The sequence below is a fragment of the Dermacentor variabilis genome, chromosome 6, assembly GCF_050947875.1.
Source record: "Dermacentor variabilis isolate Ectoservices chromosome 6, ASM5094787v1, whole genome shotgun sequence".
Taxonomy (NCBI): domain Eukaryota; kingdom Metazoa; phylum Arthropoda; class Arachnida; order Ixodida; family Ixodidae; genus Dermacentor; species Dermacentor variabilis.
Genome location: NC_134573.1, coordinates 169,621,096 through 169,634,450, shown reverse-complemented (window position 1 = coordinate 169,634,450; position 13,355 = coordinate 169,621,096). Strand labels below are relative to the sequence as shown.

At 48.4% G+C, this 13,355-nt stretch overlaps 1 protein-coding gene across 2 annotated transcripts in view; it reads left to right on the top strand.

The window, feature by feature from the left end:
* Positions 1-8,394, top strand: part of LOC142585727 (flavin-containing monooxygenase 5-like) — a 103,889-nt gene extending 95,495 nt beyond the window's left edge. For both annotated transcript variants that reach the window (XM_075696704.1, XM_075696705.1), the window contains one exon: positions 7,884-8,394. In XM_075696704.1, coding sequence (XP_075552819.1) covers positions 7,884-8,234 — 351 coding nt within the window. In that variant the 3' untranslated portion in view covers positions 8,235-8,394. The remainder of the gene's footprint in view (positions 1-7,883) is intronic.
* Positions 8,395-13,355: the final 4,961 nt, after the last annotated feature.

Genomic DNA, 13,355 nt, shown 5'->3' with positions numbered 1-13,355 from the left:
ACTGTAGGAGATTTTTCGGATAACGGTGAGCGGAGCTAACTGTATGGAGAAGAGTACCTATAGCGCGTCTCTGCTTTCGTCACTTAGCGATTCTGTTAATATGTGCATTGCAGTTTCGACCGATACTATATAGATCTCCGTAATTGCGAAATGCTGCATTACGAGCGTACTTCCACCGGTCGCTTAGTGTATCGATGTAGCGGAGGCTATATCGAGGGGCACACGAATTGAGATGCACTTTCCTTGCGGTGAAAGCGCGCAACTACGCCGTGGAAGCGGGTGCGGCAATTGCTGCAGCAATGATGAGCCCACCGACCTGCGCGGCCTACGACGAAACGGGCAGCCACGAGCAGAAAACAGCGCTAAACAACAACAACAAAAATATGGGGTTTTACGTGCCAAAACCACTGTCTGATTGTGAGGTACGCCGTAGTGGAGGCCTCCGGAATGATTTGGACCAACTGGGGTTCCTTAACGTGTGCCTAAATCTAAGTACAGGAGTGTTCTCTCTCATTTCGCCCCCATCGAAATGCGGCCGCCGTGGCCGGGATTCGATCCCACGACCTCGTGCACAGCAGCCCAACACCATAGCCGATGAGCAACCACGGCGGGTCGCTAAACAACAGGACGAAGAGAGGGACACAGACCACAGCGCTGACTAACAACCTCGTTGTTATTTCGGTCAGCACACACATATACTCTACCGCTATCTCAAAACACAAAAGTAACAGAAATTCAGCATGCGCAGGGGCAATAAATTGCAATCAATGAGATAGGAAAGCTATTTCCTTCGGAAGGAGAGAAATGGAGGGGAGGCTGACACGTGCTTCGCCGCTACTATGAATGCGAAAGGATTTGGAAATAAGACGTGCGGGGTCATCTCGGTACTTTGACAAATAGGTCGAAACTTTAAAAGACGGCTCGATGCCACATTAATTGCAATGCAGTGACAACTGACTATCTCTAGCTTGTTTTTGAACCTTGTTTGAGTGTTCGCTCTTGCGGTCATTGATTCACCGCCCCGTTTGACCGATATAGAAACGTTTGCATGAAAGAGGAATCTTATAAACCACACAGTCACAACAGTCAACAACAAACGTCTCCGTGCAGTGTGCTGCTTTATACAGCTTTTTTTTTTTTTTTTTTGTTCTCGGTCACCCGATTGACTTGGTGGCACAGGCTACGTAACTTATTTCTGGCAGTGAACAACAACCTAGCGCCTGCCTTGCTTGCAACCTTTTTAAAGTTATGCGCAACCTGGTGCACATATGGGATAAACGCAACCATTTGCCGTGAGTGATTCTCAGATTGAGGGAGTGCCGATTGCTTTCTTTTAAGGTTTGTTGCGAGGCTTTCAGCGATGCTAGTAGGCAGCCACAACACACACGCACACAATAAGCGCAGCTGAGGCGGAGGAATAGTGTATTTAGCTGTTCAGCTGGGACTTATGCCCGTCGTATGCTATAACGTGAAACGTGGGGAAAAAAACCAGCGAGAAAACGTCGTACGTGCTTCCATAAAAAACGCTACCGGGTCCATCTAACGTACAGTCGTCCACAAAATTTTATGGACCAAGAAATCTGAGAAACAGCTTTATATCTCAGCAGCCTCACAACGGAGCCTGGTGTTGGCGTTTCCAGCCACTGCTTGACGATGCGAACAACATATATGGATGTCCGGTTTTGCTGGCTACCTTTACAGGCTGCTCGCAGCTTTTCGGTTTTGCTAGGACCCGTGGTCCGTAAACTTTTGTGGTTGACTGTATTTGCAAATAGTGTTTAAGGGAGACGTCGGACATACGTTTAACCACAGCCATAATGCTATAAACGGCTACGATAACATCGATTGCTTGGCATGTGCGCAAATTTCTGCGAACACGAATATTGCCACTTCTGCCACCGAGCAAACATGAATACGAGAAGCAGAGCAAAGGTCTTGCGAGAAGGAAGTTACTAGTTGTCGTTCGGGCTGACTCGAAGATCACGCGTCGATTAACTTCCATCGCGCGCGTGTGCACACATTCAATAACCAAGCATTCGGCATTTTTTCCTCAGTTGTGGTGGGCGGTGCAAGCGGCACGTGCAGCTCGTGGCGCGCGTGGAGTTGCGTTCTCTCGACGGCCGTGTCTGAAGCAGCAAAGCTTTAAATACGTAAGTTAGAATCGATTTCAGATATGCAAAAGGCTAGATAGCGATACGGGTAATAGAACGTAACTAAATCAAGCAGGCTAGGTGACTATTTGTCCCCGCCCCGTTTAAAATGGGATGCCAATAAATATCATCATCATCATCGATATACCCAGAGCACGACCTTCGGGATTGGCTCAGGTCGTAAAGGAAAAACCAGCAGAAGCCATGTCACTACGACTGTCGACGGTAATGCATTTGGCATTGAATCCACACAGCGACGCAACGTACTGCCACCGTCGAAACGAGTTGTGTATGAGGCGTGTACTGCAGCGCGACTCCTCTATCCCGGTTCCCCTAAGAACACTCGATGCCATCTGGCGCACCCCTGCCGCGAAGCCTGCGCGTGGCCCGCGATATGCGTGGCGGGCCGGCATGTGCGAACCCTGAGGAACGCGTCATGCGCCAACCGGGCTCCTCCATCTCGCTTCTTTCTGGACACGCTGCGCCATCTGGTGGCACTGCCGAGAAGTGCGCGCGTTACCTCCGAGACGAGAAGCGTGGCGCGCCGGTGCCTGCGAAAGCTGAGAATCGTTCCCTCGCTTGCCGCACACTCGGTGGCACATACTCGGTGACTCAAGCTGGCGAGACGTTCATTGAAGAGCGGCGCATACCCAGTGCGTTCATGGCGCAGCTGGCTAAAGGGTCGGCGTCGAAGGCATTCGTCGAAAAGCGGCATCTGCTCAGTGTATTTGTGGCACAGCCTGCTAATGCGTCCGGTTGCTGTCCTTGAGGAAACTTTGTGACGAGGGTTTGACTCGTCCCAGTATCGGAGAAATCTTAAGGGATCTTTTTCGTCATTGTAGGGTGGCACATGGCCAGTGGCGTAGACCTAGTTACCCAAGTTGGCGTCAAAGACGTTTATTGAAGAGCGGTATACACGCCTACTTGCGCGTGCCTGGCTGCTCAAGCTGTCATCGAAGAGGCTCACTGAAGACAAGCGCAGGCCGAGTGGCACGTACCCAGTGCTCCAAGTCGGCCTCAGAGTTTCTTCGAACAGTAGTACCTGCGCAGTGACGCATCTGACGTGACCCATGTTGCAGTGAAAGAGCGGCACATGGTGTGCCGTTGCCACATATTCAGTGACCCAAGTTGGTTCGACGGTTGATTTCGAACCGTCTCCTCACCACAGCAGCCCGATACGCTACCCATTCGAACACTGACTACTCAGGCGGGAAAATAGATAGATAGATAGATAGATAGATAGATAGATAGATAGATAGATAGATAGATAGATAGATAGATAGATAGATAGATAGATAGATAGATAGATAGATAGATAGATAGATAGATAGATAGATAGATAGATAGATAGATAGCGCCCTAAAAGTGCGTGAAGTACTCTAAGAATGTTAACGCATTAAAACAGTTTGTAATGTTCACGTTTCCTCGCCAGAGCGCAACAAATCAGTCGTCGTGGATTTTCACAGCGCGTGAGATCTGCGTGTATATTTATTAATTTGTTACACAATTTGTTATCAGGGACGAAAGTATCCGAACGAGAATTCTTCTGCTATGTTGTCGATAGCAGATATCACAAGACGGCGGGCTCCTGAAATGAGATATCATTATCCTACGCCGTGATGCCGCATCAGCACGCCTTTTTCCTGTGGAAAAGTTTGCAATAAAGCCAAGTTCGCTCATGGCCAAATGTCTCTATAGCGGGAGGTTAGAGATAACAACGGTAATTACAGTAGAATACGGCTAACAGCACATGTACTGAAGGCGCTAGTCACCGGTTATCACACACCGGTGACGATAAGCAGTGGCGATTTCGTCACAAATTAGTGCAACGCAAGCAATTAGGCCGCGCAGCGAGACCCATAACGAGTAGTTTGGGCGCATGTACTGAAAAAGTAGGTAGTTATGTCGGAATATAAAAAAGGTGACCTTCATATTAATCCGTGACGCGTATGGCTGGCCTTCAAGAACATTTCCTGCATGTAGGAATTCCGTATTTCTCAAGGCCTCCTATACAGCTGTGCATACGTGGAACCAATAGGAAAATTATTTGCTGGTCTACATTCAAGGACTGCCTATCTTTCTTTCAGTGCTGAAATTGTTAATATATAGTGATCGTTACCCACCATGCAGATCAACAACCAGAACTCCACCGAAGTATAGCTGCAGTAGTGAGGATAATTGGGCTATAGTTGGTCCGTCATTATTGGGAAAATAGGGCATGCGACGACCGAACACGAAGAAATTTAAAAGTACAGCGCTTGGCTTGCGTTCTTCTCCAATCTGTTCGCGTTTCCTTCCGTCGCAACGCTCTACTTTTCGAAATAATAAGCTATAGTTAGGTGATACAAGTACGCCGCGTGGTGAAGCATGCACGTGCCCTTGTTAGTTTATATAATTTGGGATGATAACGTCGCTCGAAACTGCACGATGGATTATGAGCAGGGTTTAGCAGGGCAGCTGCAGATTAATTTTGACCACGTGCGGTTCTTTAACGCGTACCAAAACTTAAGTGCACGAGCGTTTCTTTTTTTGTATTTAAAATTTGTCTCCGTCGAAGTGCGGCGTGTTGGGATTCGAACCTGCCGCTACCTCAGCAGCAGAATTAACGCCATAGCCGCTGATTCATCGTGGTGGCGGCTATGTTAATTCTAAGCGTGCGCAAAGCGATAAATGTATACGCCCGTTCGCTTATAGATTAACAATTAAGTCACGGCCCGAAGGAGCAATTTATTCGCTACACGACTAGTGTATTTTGCACAGCTTTAGAGATTTTGTAAATTTCGAACAACATCCCCGATGCGCCTATACAACTTCGAAATTTGTCCGCGATGTCCCCTTCCCACAACGTACACACTATTACGTTTAACGTCGATGCGCATTGTATGTTCTCAAACTGCGAACGTTTTCGTCCACCGAAGAGCATAAGGAAACTGACTCAGCGCAAATTTGATAACCTCAAACAGCGTCCCCAGGTCCTACAACGTTACAGTTTGCTTAACGTGTTCTTCCCAAAGATACAAGATATGCCTGTTTCCTATACCATGCTCCACTTAGGTATTACCAGAGTCATTCAATAGCTGAATTATATCAATAACTTCATCTGTTAAAGGACTCCTGAATGACTAATATTTCTGAAACAGGGCGCTGTTAAGAAACCCCGCGGACCTAGAGAAATTAACAGAACGCTGGTATTCTCCCAAGACGCCAGTAAATTACCTCACACGCAACTTAACTTGCCGACGAATCAAGCATAAAGAAAGGATCAAGCTTGATACGCACACGCCCAGCACCCTCTCCCAAGTTTATTTCGCCGGCTCCGATTGTTCTCCCGGGGGATTTCCGTCCACATCTCGCGACATCGCCAGCGCGCTAACAGCTGCATGCGGCTATGAACGGGCGTCGTGGCGTTCTGAGCTCGAACGGGGGCCGGGACAAACAAGCGCACCAGCCAATAAGCCGGCGATTTCGAACGCGGACACGGCTCGGTTGGTTGGTTGGTTACAAACTTTATTTCTATTTACAAGAGCGTCCCTGGCAAGAAAGGCGCGACTCCGCGACCGTCATTGCCCGCCCGTGCAGGCCGCGGGGCTCGCCAGTATATAGTCACCGTCGTCCCAAATCCGCGTGGTCGGGGCAACACCCAAACGCCGGTGCCCTTTTTCCTTAGTCTACATGCTGTAATATAAAAAATTTTAAAAAACGGCGGTGATTTTGTGTGTGTGTGTGTGTCTTTCTTTCGTCACGTTCCGCTGAAGCGAGAAACGACTGGCAAGGACGGCGGAAAGCCCGGAACGAGCGAACTTTGCAGCGGAAATCGCGCGCCTTCCTGGCGCGATTTTTGTCGCGGCGATTAGCGCGAGGAAGCGACCTTGCGCGAACTCGCTCGTCAAGTGATGTACCGGCGATATTCGGGAACACTGTAGATGTTTGCCATCCGACGTCGTGTTCTTTTTTTTTTTTTCTCTTTCCTGTCGCGAGGCGAAACCATTTGCGAGCTGCGAGTCACGGAGCAACGTATCCGCGGTTTAATCAAACGCGTCTCCTAACTGATCAAGTCGGAAACTCTAAGTAGATTTTTTTCTTTTTTATGTTTTTCGAGCGGGAATTTCTCGTGATGATGACACTCACGTTATTTATCGCGGGGACACAGAGACAAAGAAACAACGCGAGTATGCGCCACGGCGCACTTTGTATTCAACCGTGGTTTTATTGAGAACTGACTGGCAGCTTTGTACAGGAAGTAAAGCTGCAGTTTTCGTCTTAGCTATAGCTCAAACGAGCAAAACAAGATTCTCTTACTCGTGGTGTGTACCCGGACCTGACATGCGACTATGTTCCAAACAGCTTGATCACTTGTTGAACCTTGAACTCTCATTTGAACATTTTTATGTTGGACGTATATGTTGAGTCGTCATATAGTGCATCACCTGGGCACAGACTTACGAGTCGTTTAACGTTACACACGTTTCGATTGCTTTCATACGGTCCGTAAACAAGTTTTAGTTATTTCTAACTGCTCTCTTCAAAGACAAGGCAGCATACATTTAAAAGGAGTCACGTAAACGATATATGAGCTCCCTCACCCCCCCCCCCCCTGCCTTCACCTCCTGATGATACCGATTATACACTGGACGTACACTGGAAGAGCGTGACTAGGTTAACATATGAAATGCGCACTATGGTTTTGTACTGGTTCTAGTTATTGATTAATAATAAATTCCTGACTAGGATCACACAAAGGTCCTGCATATTCAAGCTTAGACTTTACAGGTGCTTTATATAACGTTAATTTATGAGGAAACGGTGCCTTTGAAAAGTTGCGGTGTAAATAACCTACCGTGCTATTAGCATTATTAATAGATAGTTAACATGAGTTTGCCAAGAAATATTGGCAGTTATGTGAACTCCTAGATAATGAGAAGAGGTTGCTTCGTCTAGCACAGAACAATTAACGCTATAAAAAGGAGGGTTAAAAGTAGCCGATTGATTTTCGGAGGATTCTCTTTACCACGCACGCACGCACGCACGCACGCACGCACGCACACACACACACACACACACACACACACACACACACACACACACACACACACACACACACACCACCCTATATATATATATATATATATATATATATATATATATATATATATATATATATATAGCATTCAAACACTTGCCAAGCGCACCAGTTACTGATAGCGTAAAGGTCAGTCTAAAGCACTGTAACACCAGTGTAAGATAGTATTACGCGATAAATTACGAAGTCATCTGCATATAGCCTAATAGATGACTGAACTAGATTAGTTAGGTCTCCAATATAAATGAAAGATAGCAGGAGGCTGAGGTCAGCACCCTGCGGCACACCCGAAGTAAGTGAACAGAAAGTCGAATCGAAATCACTAGCTGTCACAAATTGATCCGATAATTCATTCTTAATTATCAAATCAGATACGACTCTTTTCCCCTTTCCTTGGTTGCCTTTTCATGTCACATATTTAAAAAGTTTGTGACTTTGACGTCGAAATGAACATTCGGAAGTATACCGCCTTATCGTGTTTTCGTCTAAGCTGCACTGATGCTACCGTGTCTCACAAATCGCACCATCTCGCCAAACAACGTGTACCACTGAATGTAGTTCCGATGCTTCTTAGCCGTGTACCTGCCGGGCCGGCTGACCGCACCAACACACCCGAGACCTACAATGCTGTCTTCTCCCGTTTCTATACGCAGTTGGCCGACGAGATCGGCGTGAAGCCGAGCCTGGCACGCCTCGCCATCAAGGACCCGCAGCTCGCTTTCCGGCTGCTGGTCGGGCCCAGCCTGTCGTACCAGTATCGACTGCAAGGGCCTCACACCTGGCCCGGGGCGCGGGACGCCATCTTGGGCTACGAACAGCGCGTGCGCAGAGCGCTCTGCACGGGACCCGACTTCACCGCCACGAATGACGGGAAGGGGACGCTGCTTACCAAGCCCAGCGTCGAGTTCCTGCTGCTCATCACTCTAGCTGTGCTGTTGTTCTCGTGGCTTCTGTCCAGCGGTCTCTTCTTCCCGCAATCCTGGTCGCCGCCTCTGCGTGTCTGACGAAGGCAGAACGAAGTGCAACTGACTCTTCCAATATGCGCGACGTTCTCGACAAAATGAGTGCGAGAGTTATTCTGTCCCTGTAAAGGGATTGTAACATTATACATCTCAATCTGGTGCTGGAAACACCTTATTAAAAGAGACAGCGCATCCGAACGTGCTCTCTGGTGTTGCATATTGGTCTTCGTGGTACGACTGACTTCGAAAACTTACACAGAGGTACACACAGAAGTACCATTGTTTTTCCTACGTCATAGAATCGCGTGTGCCAACAGGGTGAGCTCATTGATCGCAAGGTTTCGTCAGGGTGAAGAAAGCAACATCGCTTTAGAACAAAATATATACGGCAGAGGAGACATCGGTCGGGTGTGTACCACGAATGTTGTCAAGCCAAAGAAATCTGTGAAATATTTTAATGTTTAATATTTAATGTTAGCTCCGGGTGCACAGAGCAATCGGATCGCGCAGTCCTCAGAATTGTCCCTGCGGCGATGAGAACAAGATATTATACCGGGCCATTCGCGACGTGGGATCGCGTGCTACGCGCACGGGGCGTACTTGTACGTTCATCCAGCTGGCGATTTAAAAGGGCAGCAGCGACTCCACCCAGAATTGTGCTCAATCGTAGCCTCGAACCACGCACGATGCTGGCCTCCACGAACGTCCTTCCCAGGCAGCCCGCAACCTAGGTAAATGACATTTAGGCGAACCCCAAAAGCGCCTACGTATACTTGGTTCCAAGCACGTGTACTTTGTCCAATTATACAACCGTCGGTCGTTTTTCCTCCAATTTCCGGGCTGACGCGTGCGCGCTCATTTGCCTAATGCGTGGCACGAGACTTCCGGTATAGTTTTGGGCGCACAAACGAGCGCACATAGCGATCACGGTGTTCCAATCTCAAACAGTTCGGTGGGTCATGCAGCCATTATTTCGTGGCGTTTCAGCTCGTGTGCTGGATTCGCGCCTCTCGAAACGGGCCCGTGGCACGCGAGGTCTGCGCGAGCTTAAGGCTAAATAGGGACCACGTGACCTACAACCTGGCGGCAGGCAGTACGGCACGCGTCTGCCTTTTGCGGCCGGTTCGCTCGACCTTAATCGCGGGCGATTACAACCCGTGGGACGAGCCTGCACAAGTTTCGCGCGTGGTTCAGCCCCGCAAGTCACCTTGCGGCGCAAATCGGGAGCCTCGGCAAAACGCTTTCGCTTATTGCCGGTCCTTGCGCAGGCGCCGTGTCGCGGAGGTCGCTCGTGGCTCCTGCTCGCGTTTACGTCAGGACTGATTTTTTTCTTGCCGTCGCCGTCAGGCCAACGACTGTGGCGAGCTGCATGCTTTTTTAACACAATACATCTCGAACCTACAGGGTTTGTATCTCTGAGTTTTCAGTAACTCGCACAACAGGACATGAGTAATCGGCTTGCTCGTTGAAGCGAGACGCTATACCGCCGCGATTGCGTGCACCGAATGTGCAGTATTCCCTGAGATGATCGCGGTGACTAAAACTGAAGAACGGCTTTGATAGAGCATCTGCCGTCGAGACAGGGAAAATGAATCGAATCAAATAAAGACAGGATAAGGGATATACTGCACAGGAGGAAGAGGATCGTTGAAGAGGCCGAATGGACGTACCCAGGTGTAGCCCGTAAGTAAACAGTGTACACGCCAACTTTCCCGGAGCGCCTTTTATCGCCGGTGCAATAGCAAATCGAGACGTCCCTATACGGTATGCAGGGAATTCCCCTTGCCTCAGAAACCCTGAATGTCTCCCTCAAGGTGGGCGCCTGAGGCAGTCGACAGTATTTTGAAAGCCTGAAGTATTTGGCGACGGAAGAGCGAGGTAATCGTCGTTTGGCGTTTCCTGGTTGCCTTTCAGCCAAGAACTGACTGACGTCCTTCTTGTATATTTCCGGTGTTCCGACGAGAACCGGCATATTCAGCCTGACATGGCCGCTGGTCATTCCATCGTATTCTAGCTGTAACGTTGCACTCCTCCATATATCGGGTGTCCCCGTTAACTTAGACCAAAATTTCAAAGAAAACTCAAGAGCTCTATAGAAATCGTACCGACTGCATAGTATCCGTAGTCGTTTGTACTTACAGCCAGTATTTATTTTTCATCGTGATTTATTTATTAATTATTTTCTTTTCATTAGGGACCTCAATTATTGCTTGAGTCGCAAACATATAAATTAGAAAGTTGTAGAGCCCCTAAAATAACCTCCGAATCAAGCATTCATTTCGTGCTCAGCTTTGCCTCGTTGTTTTTCAGAGAAAAAACAAAAGCGTGCGAAACATCCAAAATATACGAAATAGACACGCGCTGTCGCACCGCTACTCAACGCTCCCAAGCGAATAGCCACGGATGCACGACTTTACTAGCGGCGGCAGCTCGATACAGCGCTTCATGCTATGTGGTTGTCGCGGCATCATGAGAACACACCGTCGATGCATTGATAAGCGTAGAGGAGCCGTATAGTGGGAGATTGCGACGCCGGGAAATCCTGACGGCGCACTTGGGACTGTAATGTTGCGCACTCATCTTGTTCTGCAGGCATAGGCGCGCCCGGAACGTATGTTCCTTTTGTTCCCGTTAGCAATAGAAACAAATTTTGTGCAGGCCATGCCCATCTAATGCGTTTTGGCGGATCTGTACGGCCAGCATATGCTGTTGTCGAATACGTAAGTCATTTTTGCTTCACGTGTCGGTGCGTAGATGATAACGGGATCTCAACGGTACCACGCCAGTGACCTGCTCTTCAATAAGACAGTCGTGCCCTTCACGAACGATCGGAAGGCTAAAATGATGCTGGCTCTGGGGGCTGCACACGGCGACAAGAGGAAGGCAGCCAAGCTATTCCGGATGTGGAATTGTGGAGGACGGCCTAGTCCGTCAACAATACTTAGAACGTAACAAGTCCTTTGCGAGACGGGTAGCTTCACAAGAAAGCGACACAGGGCTGCGACGGTGGCTCAAGAAGAGGAAGCGGATGTTTTGACACATTATTTGCTGCTAACCCTCATGGTAGTGTGCGCGACGCCAGTGCGGAGGCCGGAACCTCAACGTCATCAGCGTGGAAGATATTAAAGAAAGGTCATATGCACCCGTACCATGTACATCTCCATCAAAAACTTGAAGATGGAGATTTTGAAAACAGACTTGACTTGGCCAGTTGTATTTTCACGAAATGTGAACAAGAACTGAAATTTCTCACTCGCGTGCTTTGGACGGATCAGGCTAATTTCTCCAGAAACGCACAAGTTAATCCTCGCGACACGCACTACTGGAGCGATAGGAATCCCCACATGCTGGCAGAAACATGACACCAATACCAGTGGTCGTTTAATGTGTGGTGCGGTATTTTTGATGGCAACATCATCGGACCCATCTTTTTTTACAACACACTAACGACGCAACGCTACGTCAACGACATCCTCGAGGGCCCCGTGAACGACGTCTGTTGCAACGTTCCACTTGCGCCCCATCGCAACAACTGGTTTCAACACGATGGTGCTCCTGCGCATAGTATATTAGTCAATCTCGAGCGCGGCTCGACAAGCTTATCCCTGAACAGTGGATTGGCCGGCACGGACCTGTGCCCTGGCCTGCAAGGTCGCCGGACATGACACCACTGGACTTCTCCTTGTGGAGCTGCGTGAAAGATCGCGTGTATAGCAGCGAAACTACCGCACCGGACGCCTTAAAGGCAAAAATAAGAAGAGCCTGCCGCGAGACTCCAACGTCGTTGGCCAAAGCTGCAACAGAACAAGTGAGTGCTGGAAAGCAGCAAGTACTGCATTGCTTCAGACGGTGACCATGCAGTTGGAGCCCGTGCTATAAGTGGCAGTGGAAAATAACTGCTCAATACTGGTGCAAAATGGGACTAACGCACCTTCATGATGTCACCCTATCCTTACACAAAAGAAGTTTTCGACAAAGATAGAAATAGGCAAAAAACTGCTTTGTTTTGCCCCTTTTCGGGAGTTCAAGAAACAGAAAGGGTAAATGGCTATAGCAGTTGCACATTTTGGGTGTTTCTCTGTGGACGGCTGTGACGCCTTACGTGCTTTTGGTTTATTTTTTAATGAAATAAACTCCTGAGCACCTCTTTTCTGTACTTCTGAGAGCTGCCTTATTTGATTTTTCGTGCTCTTTTGCGCAGCTTTTTTTAACATTGATTGAATGTCTTTTGTAGCTTTGTTTCATGATACGCGAAGGTTAAAGCTATCCCGCGTGCCTCACGATCGAGCACATTCTTGCGTCCGCAGGTGTTGATGCTTATCGCACCACGCTAGTTAGGTCGCGAAACCTCTCGAGCCATCTTACATGACGAAGCCTTGTACGATGCGGCTATAAACGAACGCCGCCGTATATATTTCAAAGGTTGCTTGGAGGCGCTTGAGTAGCGGCGCGCGAGCGCGCACCTATACACTCTTAGACAAAGGTACACCCTTTGGGGTGCATATCTTCCACACAACGATAATCATCTGCCTTGCTTGCGTTCCCTTTCTTAAAAACACCGCGCCCGCTCCTTTCCTGTCGGGAATGCTATGTCATGCTGATAACGCGCATGCCGTTCGTTACTGGAAAGTACCGGGCTCGCCGCGTTAAAGAAAGGAAATGCGGACCAGACAGATGACAATTATCGTTGTGTGGCAAGATACGACCCAAACGGTGTAATTTTGTTTGAGAGTGTATTATATTCGCGTATTTCGCGGGCTTTTCTTTTTTCTTGGAAAAAGCAAGCAGGCACACTTCAGCACGAAATAAATGCTTGATTCGGAGGTTATTTAAGGTGCCCTACAACTTTCTAATTGACATGTTTGCGATTCAAGCAATAACTACACTCTAAGAAAAGTTTACACCCTTTGGAGTGCCCCTTCTGCCACACAACGATAATCGTCATCTGCCTTGATGCGTTTCCTTTCTTTAACGCTGCGAGCCCAGTACTTTCCAGTAACGAACGGCATGCGCGTTATTAGCATGATAGTATTCCCGACAGGAAAGTAGCGGGCGCGGCGTTTTCAAGAAAGGAAACGCATCAAGGCAGATGACGATTATCGTTGTGTGGCAGAAGGGGCACTCCAAAGGTTGTAAACTTTTCTTGGAGTGTAAAAGGTTAAC